Below are 13,821 nucleotides of genomic sequence, written 5' to 3' on the forward strand. Positions count from 1 at the left end.
TTTTTTCACTAATAAAGTTGTGGAGTTGTAAAGTATTTTGTCTAGTGTCAATTATATCGTCAGTTACATCGTTATCGCAATTTTTCAAATGTATATCGTGATAAATATTTTTGGTCATATCGCCCTGCTCTAGTTGGGTGTCATCTGCAATGGCGTGAAAATGTGTGCAGTGTTTTCTTATAGTATTTCTGACGCAAAGCATGTATAATTGCAGTTAAAAGTATGGGTCCGAGCATGGAACCCTGTGGAACACCATGACTTGCTTTAATGTGTGACAAAAACTCTTTGGAAATAATCTACTAAATATCTAGTGCAGCTCCTTTAATCCTTTTGATATGGCCTTCCTTTTAATTTAAAAAATAATAAAGATCATAAAACGTTATCAAAACGTATATGTTACAATTATCAACAAAACATAGAGTACTATTAAAATACTACATTATTTTCAGAATGAATATTGCAAGATAACTGAGGAATGAATTTCATCCAGCTCCTCTTTCTCCTCTTTCCTTTCCCTTCCCTGTCTAATAATTTTCACACAGCAACTAAACTTTAGTCAAACTGTTGTACAGACACTTCCCACTGTGTGAACGCTTGGTTAAGGGGTGAAAAACAGGATGTGATGTAACATCCTGAGGACATTATTAGCGTTGGAGGAGGTGGAGGTCATATCAGAGTCAGCAGCAGACTATATGAATAAGATATCGTCCCACGATCACAGAGAATTAAACTATGAAGATACCTGGTGTTTAATTACATGAACGCTGATGTGCTACATTTGGTGTGCGGTGGAAAACACTAATGGAAAGCAGCCATTTTAACTGTTAACCTCTGTAAATGCAAAATATCCCCTGTGAGAGATGTCTGTAGGAGGCTGTTAGATTCATGCCAATATCTCTGTCATAATAGAGACCATTTTTCAATCCATATTTTAATATGATTTTAAGGTCTGGACATCTCTTCATTTAAACTTTATTTAAAAGTTAAAGTGGGTCTATGATTGTGTGTCCCAACAAAGCAAAAGTGTGCAAAGCTGACCCAGTAACTGTGTCAGAGGAAACTGAGCACAACAAGTAGAAGCAATGTGAGGATAGACAGACAACAAAAAGGCACATAGAAGGTAATAAATAGAAATAATGCAACAGACATGGGTTTCATTCAGAAACAATGTGAAATGAAGGATTTAGACTGGAGACAGGTTGCAAAGTCACTTGCAGATGTGCAGCAACTCTAGCCAGTCTAAAGCAGCTTGAGTAGCACAGCCTATATGGTAACAGCTGATCACTGGCTCATGCAGACTGGTTTAGGTTCAGCTGAGTTTGATTACATGGCCTGTCTGAACAAGCACACTATTCATTGTTATCTTTCACTACCGAAAGGGTTCTCATTCTGGAGTGTTAATATTTTGTGAACTTAACACGAGGTGTATTTTGGCATCTGTGCGTTGATGTGCTGCCTGTTGAAGTACTTGTTGCACAGAGATAACAGTTCTTTGAATCTGTATTAGTTTCTTCTGTGAGTATGCTAGGGTTCTGCTTGGGTTCAAGTGACATTAATAAAATCATCAGCTCCGATCCAAGGCACACGTACCTGTCTCCTAGTTTTTTGGAACCACATAGATTCATCTATGGGGCATTACACATACACAGCACCAACTGAGCATGCACTCTCCACATATGTGGACAGCAGGTCCTAGGAGGTTAAAGAACTAAAATGGCACGATAACTTGTCCATTCTGTTGTGTTTGGCGTGTGGAATTTCTAAGACAATTTTTGCAACCATATAATCCATGCTTAACTCATTCACTGCCATTGACGTCTATAGACGTCAATTGAAAAACTTACGTTGACTGCCATTGACGTCTATCGACGTCAATTACGTTTTTCAATGGGAGGGGGCAGGTGTGGGATTTGAAGGGGAAGGTGACTGGAAAGGCAGAAAAACCCCAAGGGCACCTTACAACACCGACCCTGATAGCAGGCTAGACAGTGACCTAGGCAGGCACCAACTTGAAAAACTGAAGCCCACCAGCAGTAAAAGTAGACCTGCAAGGAGGTGCAGGGTTTGCACACGTAAGGGATTGCGCAGTGAGACAAAAATGTGGTGCAAGTCTTGTTGTGTGCCCTTGCATCCCGGAAAGTGTTATAATGATTACCACAAAAGTGAATTATTCATTGTGAATAAATGTTTCACTATGTACATTTTATTTTTTCATATATTTGTAAATAAATTGTTTTGATAAAACATAACCTTTCTCAGTGTTATGTCTGTTTTATAGAAGTGAAAAACTATTTTATATGTTAGAGGTGTCACAAAGCAAGAAATATTAGTGTCAAAGGCACTTTTCTGCTTGAAATGTATTTTTCACAAAAAGCTCGTTTTCTCCCTTTTTTTGGTCAAAACAGGCATTTTTGGTGGAACCCACCTCTATTCTACAACTGATTACTAAAGAATGGAAAGTGGTAGAAACAAGCTTTTTTTTTTGGATGAAAGAAGAGAGTCTGTTCTTCATTTTGGTAGGTTCAGCGTTTATATGATCATAACACACAGTTTTCTGTGGCTCTTCAAAAATGAGTAAAAATGCTCAAAAACCCTGGCAGTGGGGAGTTACCTGATTTGAAAATGGCTGGCAGTGAATGAGTTAATGGTCATCTGGAACCTATTGTTTGTGCATATTTTTGTTGTGCAAATGGTTTAGCTTTTTGCCAGTCACTGCTTCATTTCATTTTTATTTGTTTGTGCTTTTAACAAAAAACTACTTGGTTAGATTTAGGTCAGGTTTAGACACTGAGAATAACTTGGTCAGGTTTAGATACTGAGAACTGCCTAATTAAGTTTAGGCACAAAGAACTACTTGGTTGGTTTGACATGAAGATTGTGGTTTGGGTTAAAACAGTCCCCCATCCATGATGACTTGGGAGTGGCAGAGCTGTCTCAGTGATTTACCAGCAGCTTTGAATGGCATTATTAAATCCAGCGGGTGTGACAAGGTTCTAAAGTGTTGCCTATATCTGCTCTGTGATTAGTGCAGCAGTCATAATCACCATTCTTTCTGTTTCAGCCACATGCCTCTGAGTCCGGCTGCTGACACCAAACATGATCGCCCGCGGCAACAGGCGGTTACAAACGGCAACCCGGCAGGCTCTGTTGTTGCCAGGGACGACGAGGGAGAGGACACGCCCACTGGGAACAGCATCGTCGTCCGCATCGGCATCCCGGACCTGCAGCAGACGGTAACACACACGCACACACACAGGCGTACTGTGTGTCGATGTACAGTTTGTATATAAACATAAGGCACAGCACAAACCTGTCTGTCTGTCTGTCCGGCTGTCTCTTTCTCTGTCTGTCCGCCTGTTTCTCTGTCTCTGGCTCTCTCAGAAGTGTTTGCGGTTGGACCCAGAGTTACCAGTTTGGACCAGTAAGCAGAGGGTTCTGGTGACGTTGACTCAGTCTCTGTCGGATGTTTTGAACTATGGTCTCTTCCAGCCGGCGTTCAACGGCCGAGCCGGAAAGTTTCTGGACGAGGAGCGGCTGCTGAAGGAGTATCCTCTCCCGCCCATCACACCCATCCCGTACCTGGAGGTAAACTTTACCTCAGTGTTTCTACAACACTGAAACATACTAAAACGTACAGCACTGCTATAACTTATAGAACATTATATTAGGACTGAAGTGTTGTAATATTTAGAGAAAACCCTGTAATATTTTTCTAGATTAAAGTTCAGTTAATCAAAAACCCATGTAGTTTCAATTTTCACATTTAAGTGAAGATAAACATAACAAACAGATATTTGAACCTGTGGATTAGAATATCAACAACACCTCTTTAGAGCAACTTTCTTCCAGCAGGCTGTTTTCTCTTGTTTCTGCATGCAGACCTGGCTGTGAAGTTTTCTCCCTGTGTTGTTTTTTAGTAAAATTAACTCTTAATGATACAGACAAACCTGTGCACAAGTATAAATGCAAACATCTGCATCATACTAATGCAGTCAGAGTATCCCTCAGTCTCTTTTGAAAAGTAGAATGCAACTAACTATCAATACCATAGATAGTATAAAACAAGGGATGTCAAACTCGTTTGTTTTTTTTATCATGGGCCACATACAGCCTACTTTAACCTTAACTGGGCCAGACCAGTGAAACTCCCCTTTCTGTCAGTATTATTTACACATTTAAGCCTTGAGATATCTTAGTATAAGAAGAAGTGCAATTTCAACAGTGCATTTCAGTTTTTTCTGCATGAAAAAGAAATGCTGCTGTAGTAAACGACTACTGCAACTCTTAAATTGTAAGGAAAAAATAAACAATTTCAATAGTAGATAGTGAAAAAAAACAGGAACCTTTCTGTCATTTAATTTTTTCTGTATTAGACCTTAGAGGAAGTCTTTACTACTAAAAATAAACTAAAATACAGTTAAAATTAGCCCCAGGGCCTAATGTTTGAAACCTCTGGTATAAAATATGGATGTAGCTTACATACATTTCCCTGAAGCACCTTAAACCTGCTTTCTTTCTTATGGGCAGTAGAGGGCGACTTTTGTGGTTCCAAATAACTTGCAGTGGTAGACGTGTTTGTGAAAACAGCTTTCCGTATGGAGCTCTGTAAACACTTTCTTGATCAGTTTATTATGGTCATTAAGTTATGGTCACAATAAAAATCAATAACGGGGATTATTTACAAGATGCTCATTAGCTAATCATGAGTCATTCACAATTGGCCAATGAGCATGTAATATCACAGTAAGCCCCACCCCTTTCAAAATAGACTTCTTGCTGTGGTTCCAGCAATTTTTCCCACGTAAACATGCTGCTAATACACCAGAGGGCGCTACTGAAAGAGGTTAATGTCAGATATTTTTAACAGGGAATGACACTTATTGCTCTTGGCTGTTTGGTGATCTTTTTAATCACAGACCGATTTAAAAACATGACGCTAACTCATGAAATCTCCTCTACATGCATCATGTAGCTTCAGTTTATTCCAGACTTGACTGTTTGTGTCTCTTTTTTTGAAGTTTCGTTACAAGAGGAGAGTTTACACCCAGAGTTACGTGGACGACAAACAGCTGGCAAAGCTGCATACCAAGGTAGGAAACACAATACTGTTAATGCAAGATTTAAATGCTGCAGAATTATTACAGTATTAATGCAAAATGCTCACACTTTGTCTCTAAATAAGGACATAAAGAGTTTTACTGCTGTATTCCCACAGTTACAATACTGCTGCAAGTGATGATATGAAGCTTGGGTGAAATAAATAATGAAAGGATTTAAATAAATATGTACAAAAATAGTTGTACATTTAATATGCAGAGGGATGCTTTCGGAGATGTGTTATTTATATTTGGCTGAGAGTGCAAAAAGGATCAAGAAATTTTAGCAGCGTTTGCTTCACTGCGACTCCTCCACACTCACCTCAGATTTAATTTAGGGAGTTTGTGCTGCTTCTTCATAGAATATTATTCAGTAAATAAGAAAATTATGTTGTGTTTCTTTCCCTGTTAGGCCAATCTGAAGCGCTTCATGGAACATGTTCACCAGAAGAATGTGGAGAAGGTCTCCAAGTGGTTGGAAAAAGGCCTCGATCCCAACTTTCACGACTCTGACACGGGAGGTGAGCAGAAGCAAATCCCTTCAGCATAATTTTTCAGTGTGTGAAATTGCATTTTGGAAATATAAATATAAACATATTTCTGCTGTGCAATTAATTTTACTAACAGTCCAAGAAGTCTGACCTCCAGTTTTGTTGAATTAAACTTCTGCATTGTATTTATTGGCTGGATGCTACTGAGCATAATTAGCATGTATCTGTATCTGTGTAATGTATTTAAAGGGACTGTTAAAGCTAATTTGGATTTTCAAATGTTTCCACCTGAGTGAGAGAAAGTCCTCCATAAGCCAATTGCTACACAAAGAGAAGGACTAAAAAGGTTCAGTTTTAAAGAGTTCAAACACTGTTGTCTTTCCATGAAGTTTTGAGTGGCTATGTATTAGTAGGCAGGTTGGTGGGTGTCTCCATGCCAAATTTTCTTAGGCAAGGAACCCCAAGTAGCTACCAAAATGTTTATTAGAGGGTGTCTGAATGTTAGATAGGAAGTAAGTAAAAGTTTATTTGTATGATTGAGTGAATGAGACATGTTATATAAAATGCTGAAGTGGAGAAGAAAAGTATGTATGAACCAGTCCATTTACCATCACTGGCTCTTCTTTCCCAAAACCATCCTAGCTATGATTAGTCTGAGAAACATCCTACAGTCTGAACCCACCACATGCTTCCCTTAGGCAGCATCATGAGAAAGGCACCGCATCCATATTCACTGCTTTGCAGATGATACCCAACTTTATCTATCCATGAGCCAGGCATGAATGAGTTTTTCCTTCCCAGTGTCACCAAGTGCTTGCTCAAACAGGGTCCTTTGATTGTCTCTGTTATTGTAGCATCTTTATCTTGCAGTAAAGGTAAAGGTATTTAAAGCCATTAGAAAACAGTCATGGGTAAACTTTTAAAGAAACATTACTAACACACTTGCATGTGCAGCTCAATCTTACCTGACACAGAAGGAGCCGGGAATGTACTTCATACTTTTCTTGGTTAGCAGCGACTGGGTTTAAATAAATTATTGCCCCCTGCTGGTACTGCAACTTAAGCGTGTCCATTTCACGCCTACGAGAGGCAAAACCGTGACATCCACACGATGAACCAGTGGGTCTGTTACATGCTCTGCAGTGATATAGGTGCTTTATAAATAAAACTGAATTGAATTGAACATCATCCCCACTTGGTTTCCATGTTGCTTCTCACATATTAAACAACTTGTAGGTGGTTTTCTGATTAGCATCGATACCCCTTCTGTTATCTGTTATGTACCAACCTCTGAATCCATTTTAAGACTTCCTGACTCACTGTTAGGAGGCTGTTTTTTAGTTTCCAATTACAGCTTTGATGAGGCAGACGTGAAAATGTACGTTTATACAGTTTTTCCAGATTTTATTTCTCTCAGGAGTGTCTGATCTTCGGCGAGTGTCATTGTTCAGTTTGCCCTCACAGCTGTGGAGCTGTTACTGACTTTAAAGATGGATATTCTCCTTCAGCCTAACAAAGACTTGTTTCCATGTGCCTCAGAGTGTCCTCTGACTCTGGCCGTGCAGCTGGAGGAGAGCTGCGAGCTGATTAAAGTTCTTCGCAATGGAGGAGCTCACCTGGACTTCAGGACCAGGGACGGCATCACTGCCCTTCACCGGGCCGTCCTCTGCAGAAACAGCGCCGCCCTCACCGTAAGAAAACACTTTTTTTTCTCTGGTTCTGTCTCCATGTGTTCACTTTATTTTGAATCACACCACAGCCCGCTAATTTTTGTAGGTTTCAGCCAACAAAAAGACATTTCAGCCGAGCTTTTCCATCTTGTGAGCTACCAAAGTCCTGCTTCCTGTCTGGGTTTAACATTAATATACAGCGATGTTTCTTCAGTGAGGACAGAGTGACTCATTCCATCTGACAGCAACATTTAAAAAAAACCCGACTGAAAAAACACATCACCTGATAAAATCCACCAACTCACCTTTATATAAATGTCGGCTGCTGCCTGCCTGTTCAGTGTTTCAAGCTAGTGAGTTAATGCCATTAAATACATTTTTTTAACATAAGCAAGCCAGAGAGCAGTATTTATACAACAACGTGTTTTACAGGAAACAAGATTAAAGGAACAGAAACTTAGAATAGCTAGAATATATACGGTGGCCCTGAGAGGCCAAATGGACTGCAACTTAAGAAAACACCAGCAATAAGAAAAACGCTGCAAAAGCACACAAAACTCAACAGAAATAGGAAACACAACAACAAAAATGGTAAAAAGAGAAAACAGAAATAGTAAAAAACACATGGAAAGTTTTTCTGGGGAGACAATAACCCGACGGACCAGTTGCAGGAACCCAAAACATGGTAGGTGTGTTTTATCATGATTCATATAATACTGATGACGGATTCTTAGGCTAATAGTTAGGCTAACACACTTATCTCTCATCTTTTCTTTCCTCACAAAACCAACAGATCCTTCACTTCTTTTCAGCAGGCAGGGCCTCCTTGGATAACGATGTCTAGTGATAATTGTCGAAACACCCGATGAATCCAAGGTCCACTACTGACGATGTGTCCCAAATTTTAACAATTTAGATCAGATCTCTAATCCCTGAACCTAACCAGGGAAAATGTCAGGTTAGCCTGGGTAAAAGAACGAGATTTGAGGCACACAACGATGTGTGCTGCTGGTAAAGTTGCTGGGCTGCTTTTCCTCATAACAGCCATCCCTCAAGATTTTCTCCATTAAAAGCAGTACATTGTCCGGGATTGTAACATCTAGTCCTTTACTGAATCAGTGTCTCTCAGCGCAATTCTTTCCATACTTTGGTTCCTGCAACTGGTCCGTTGTCTGGTAAATATATCCTAATTAAAAGCAAGAAAACACAAAACCAACTACATCAAAAACAAAAGCAGCTCCTGCAGCAGCAGTGGCTTAATTAATTAGTAATTTCATGATTAGTGTGTCTGCTTGACCTCCATGGAGGATGGTTATTAAATGGATTAATGTCAAACTGCTCCGTGTTGGCCAACATGTTTCCACCACACTGCTGCCACCATCATTTCAAAAACAAATTTAACACCAAACCATCAAAACCTGCAGTTCCTCTAACCATTTTAAATTAAAGACTTTATTGGAATTTAAAGAATGCATCTTTAATCTAAGAGAAAAAAATAATATTGAACATATTTTCCTCATTTCTTTGGCTCACTTGAGATTTAATAAGCTGTTTATGGCCCATGAATTAAAATCACTGAGACCACAGCTGACTGTTTTCACCATCTTAGTGATGGGGATGAATCTGCACGTAACACGTGAGGGTTGGATTTACTGCTTTATGGTCCTTTCTAGTACTAATAAGACCCTAAATTTAGATTTTTACTTCATAGACTTCTACACAGTGGGTGCAGAGGAGTCTCCCCCGGCTGCGCATTAGAAACAATGCAGGTTCAAAGTACTTGCTCATTCTTTAACATCACTGCATTTTTGTTGTTTCTCCTGGTCCTCAGACTCTGCTGGACCTCGGGGCATCTCCAGACTACAAGGACAGCAGAGGCCTCACTCCGCTCTATCACTCGGCCATGGTGGGCGGCGCCCCCTACTGCTGTGAGCTGCTGCTGCAGGACCACGCCACCATCGGTATGAGGGGGTCTCATAGGACCGATCTGACGAATCATCTGATATGTTGTGGAGCTCTATTATTATTTATTTATTTTATTCATATTTTTGTGTTAAAAAAACACTTTAGCACTAAGAGTACTTGTTGTCATGGTTACAGGGATGACAGATGAGAACGGGTGGCAGGAAATCCATCAGGTGACACACACACAAACACACAATCAGGAAAATTACTTGCACTGATGGCAAGTTCAAGCCCTGTACAATTATGACTCTGTGTGTGTGCGTGTGTGTGTGTGCTTGTGTGTGTGGGCGCATGTGTGTGAGTTCAGGCATGTCGCTATGGCAACGTGCAGCACTTGGAGCACCTGCTGTTCTATGGCGCTGACATGAGTTCCCAGAATGCATCAGGAAACACTGCACTGCACCTCTGCGCTCTGTACAACCAGGTAACACACACACACACACAAAGAGGTAATGCACATGTTGGTCATGTGATGGCGGCCTGTGGGTGTAATGTATGTTGTTAGTCACATTTTGGGGGTTTGGGGTTTTTTTTCATTAGGATAGTTGTGCCCGAGTGTTGCTGTTCAGAGGAGCCAACAAGGACATCAAGAACTACAACAACCAGACGGCCTTTCAGGTAAACCAGTCAATCAATCAGCAGATCAATAAAAGAAGCCTTTAAAGTAAAAAAAACAAACCAAAACAACCAGACAGCTTTTCACATGAAAATAAGTAAAAAAAAAGATTATTACACTTTAAAATGAGCTTTTAGTTTCAAAAATTATAATCCAATAATTAATAAATAAAATAAAAACAACAACAAAGTCTTTTTTCTTAACCTTCTATTGAAGTAAAAAACAAATAAAATGATAAATAAATATCCAAAATAATCAATAAAAATCAAATAAAGACTAAATAAATAAGATAAACATAAAGAAATCTAATGAAAAAAACATTTCCGATACAATATTATACAATATTATAAAATAAGAAACATATATAGACCGTTTAAAAATACAAATAAAGGAACATTATGTGCCTTTAAGTAAAAAATATTTTTAGAATTATTTATTATTTTATTATTTATTTTTTAATTTATGTAATATAATATATAATTTAATATAATGCATTTATTATTTTTTTATTTCTGATAAATAAAAAAATGAAATACAAACAAGACTATATCTACCCTGCTCGACATAAAGACCAGGAAGTCAAAAAAACGTTAAAGTTAGAGCTACAGAAACAAAACACAGCAGTTACTGGAAAAAATAATTAGCCCACCAAAAACAGAAAGGAGCGCTTGTTTCAATGCCAGAAATGATACTACTGCATTTAACCATCAGCACATCTAATTATGTTAACATCTCAGCTTCACAGACACATTTGCAGTTCTGTGATTGGATGCCTGCTGCTATACTGGCTCTTTAGTTTCTCTTTAATCTTGTGCTTTCACGCCTCATGTTGTACCTGTGAGTTTTTATTCTTTTCTAACCAGGAGACTAGTTGAAAGAGAATTTTACTTTGAAAATCCTGGAACTCTCTGGAAATCTCCGGAAATTATTTGCAACTTCAGAGATACAGAAATGTGAATCTGTTCAATCTGCTCCTGTGATGTTTCGTGTTTCAGGTGGAAACGAGATTAAAAAGCTGTGAGTTTAATTTTGAGCCCTACGGTTTGTGTGTTTTTATGACTCCTGGCTTGTGTGTGTGCAGGTGGCAATCATTGCCGGGAATTTTGATCTGGCAGAAATCATAAAAATCCACAAAACGTCTGACGTTGGTGAGTTTCAACACATTTAAATCGTGTGCGTGTGTCAATGTTAGCACAGTGGCTGGATATTAACTCTCTGTGTGTTTTTATGTGTGTGTGTGTTTGTATATATGCGTCCAAGTAGTTCCCTTCAGAGAAACTCCCTCCTATACCAAGCGCCGCCGCATGGGCTTGACCCGGACAACAGCTGGAAACGGCCTGTCATCTCCTCGCTCCCTGATTCGCTCAGCCAGTGACAACGCCTTGGAAAGCCCCGCCTCCTCACCTGGCCCCTCCCTTCAAAGCCTGGAGACACACCACGACACGCACACACACTCGCTACGCCGACACACACGCCGACTCAGGTAATTATAAGTCATTAATGGTGCCTTTACACATGTAAAAGTTACCCATGAGATGTGCATGATTTCACCTAATACTAACAAGGATGCTGGCTTTGTGTTGCTGAAATAAGCAAGATCATCCCTGAAAATACATCTTCTGGTCAGCAGCACATGAGGCTCCAAAAGATGCTCCGGTGTAGCTCATTTATACATCTTTCAGCATTAATGGTGCCTTTACAGATGAGTTACCAGATTCCAGGTTCTCATTTTCTTCCTGAGTGGTCGTCAACAGGTTTCTCGCAAAACTACAACATCACAACAATGTGATTGGTTACTTGCAAGTCCTCAGACATATCCGTTATGCACGGAGATCTTTTGATCACATTATGAACTGTAGATTCATCCATCGTGTCGACTGCTTATCCAGTTCAATCCAGTTCCATTCCAGCATGTTACAGCTTTTCTAGGCGTTTCTGGTTTTTGACACAACTTTTTTGAAGCCGGTTGCAGGTTCAAATTGAGCATGTGTATATAACAGGTTTCTCAGTTTTACATTTAAAATGTTGGTTTGTTTCATTTTCTCATAAAATGGTTTTTCAGTGATTTTATTTGAAAGTTGGTTACAAGATGTCCTTTAAGGTGTAGTCAAGCCAGTATCTCCTTTCTCACCTGCAGTCCAAGTGGGGGAGGTCATGTGGAGACCAGCCCTCCCTCCTCTCCTCCCCCGACCCCGCAGATGAGGAAGAGGAGGCTGTATAGCGCCGTCCCGGGACGCACCTTCATCGCCACCCGGTCCCACGTCCCTCAGGGGACTGGAGAGATCCAGCTGCACCGAGGGGAGCGGGTCAAAGGTTTGACCAGGATAATGATTCTTATCGAAAGTGTAAATCAGGAGCTAAACAAACTCTAAATGTCTGACTTTTATAACTCAATAAGGATATATAACTATCACCAAAACAAAGGCCAAAGAATTAAGAATAAATAAACACTGAATACAAAACTTCCATAATCAGATTCAGACCTCACGTTATTTATTTATTTAAAAAACCTTTATATCTGCATAGTTCTACATTAATAATCCTCCATCACAATAATGAGCTCAAACAGAGGCAACGCATGTGTGAGGTGGTGATAATGAGTGTGTGCTGTGTTTACAGTTCTCTCTATCGGTGAAGGAGGATTCTGGGAAGGAAGCGTTAAAGGCCGAACCGGCTGGTTTCCTGCCGACTGTGTGGAAGAAGTCCAGATGAGACAATACGACCCAAGACTGGGTAAAAAAACACATCCACAGCAGGGTCAGGGTCTTCTCTGCGCCTAGAACATGCTGCTGTGCGTCACAGAGGGAAAGCAGCATTGTTTATATATCAGTACTTTAACTTTGCGTTCATTTACTCGACCATATGGGTAGCATCTGATGGGATATATTTAATAAATAATGTGCTATGTAACATACATATGTAACACGTATGTTTCAGAGACGCGAGAGGACCGCACCAAGAGACTGTTCAGACACTACACTGTAGGATCCTACGACAACTACACCTCCTACAGGTAACACAGCACCACTACACCTCCTACAGGTAACACAGCACCACTACACCTCCTACAGGTAACACAGCACCACTACACCTCCTATAGGAACTCAATGGCAGGTTCGACTTTCTTCAGAATCAGGATCATCTTCATTAAAGTGGTTTTGTTTGCAGATTCTTCTGCTGCATGCATGAACATGTGACAGACCTAATGAGACAGGTGACCCTCTCAGGTGTAACCCGGTGATTCAGCAACCGTGGCTGTTTCAAACTATAGAGGAAATTTTTATGTTTAAGATGACGCTTGTTGATGTTTTCAGCTTTTCTGTCTCAGTTGCCGGAAAACAGACGCCAGACTGGGGAAGAACTAATAAACATTTAGAGATGTTCATTTATGTGAATGTGAAGTTCTCCCTGATTCGTGTGTTATCAGTGTTTATGGCCTTTTTCAGTGAGCTGTTCATATAACACCATCACTAAGAGAGGGTGCAGGGTCTCCTGCTCTGGCTCTAACTGTGAGCTTTATCAAAAAGGAAAGTTTTTGATTCTGAAAGCAGAAAAAATGTCTGTCTTCTGAATCCAAACTTTGTCTGAGAGCCAACTGTACTTAGATTTGAGCTCGGGTCACTGATGAAGAGGTCATGTTCAGCTGCTGTCCTTGCTGAGGCTTTTACAAAAAGTACCTTTATTAATAAATCATTCATTTCATGTCTGCAGAGCATTGAGAGCGTGGCTCCAAAAGCTGGTGGAGGACAGTTTAATGTTTTAACGATTATCACTTGTTCGTCGTCATCTGTAGTTATGCTTTAAAAGCAATTTCATTTCAAGTGGTTCAAACCTTGGAGGCGCAATAGAAGATGGAGGGATCTTTTGTGAGCCTCGTTTCTTTCTTCATGTTTCAGCGATTATGTGATCGAGGAGAAGACGGCCGTGCTGCAGAAGAGGGAGAGCGAAGGATTTGGCTTCGTCCTCAGAGGAGCTAAAGGTAG

The 13,821-nt window shown here is 40.0% G+C and overlaps 1 protein-coding gene across 6 annotated transcripts in view; it reads left to right on the top strand.

The window, feature by feature from the left end:
- Positions 1-13,821, top strand: part of shank3b (SH3 and multiple ankyrin repeat domains 3b) — a 63,712-nt gene that overhangs the window by 31,870 nt on the left and 18,021 nt on the right. For 3 of the 6 annotated variants that reach the window (XM_013913186.1, XM_013913188.1, XM_013913190.1), the window contains exons 3-17: positions 3,062-3,233; positions 3,382-3,585; positions 5,019-5,090; positions 5,509-5,617; positions 7,127-7,278; positions 9,089-9,218; positions 9,358-9,395; positions 9,530-9,646; positions 9,763-9,840; positions 10,920-10,986; positions 11,099-11,321; positions 11,976-12,151; positions 12,458-12,571; positions 12,776-12,851; positions 13,735-13,817. In XM_013913186.1, coding sequence (XP_013768640.1) covers positions 3,066-3,233; positions 3,382-3,585; positions 5,019-5,090; positions 5,509-5,617; positions 7,127-7,278; positions 9,089-9,218; positions 9,358-9,395; positions 9,530-9,646; positions 9,763-9,840; positions 10,920-10,986; positions 11,099-11,321; positions 11,976-12,151; positions 12,458-12,571; positions 12,776-12,851; positions 13,735-13,817 — 1,807 coding nt within the window. In that variant the 5' untranslated portion in view covers positions 3,062-3,065. The remainder of the gene's footprint in view (positions 1-3,061; positions 3,234-3,381; positions 3,586-5,018; positions 5,091-5,508; positions 5,618-7,126; positions 7,279-9,088; positions 9,219-9,357; positions 9,396-9,529; positions 9,647-9,762; positions 9,841-10,919; positions 10,987-11,098; positions 11,322-11,975; positions 12,152-12,457; positions 12,572-12,775; positions 12,852-13,734; positions 13,818-13,821) is intronic. The other 3 variants (XM_013913187.1, XM_013913191.1, XM_013913189.1) reach the window with 2 other exon arrangements.

This window comes from Pundamilia nyererei, unplaced genomic scaffold (genome assembly GCF_000239375.1).
Source record: "Pundamilia nyererei isolate P.nyererei 1_Seehausen unplaced genomic scaffold, PunNye1.0 scaffold00119, whole genome shotgun sequence".
Classification (NCBI taxonomy): domain Eukaryota; kingdom Metazoa; phylum Chordata; class Actinopteri; order Cichliformes; family Cichlidae; genus Pundamilia; species Pundamilia nyererei.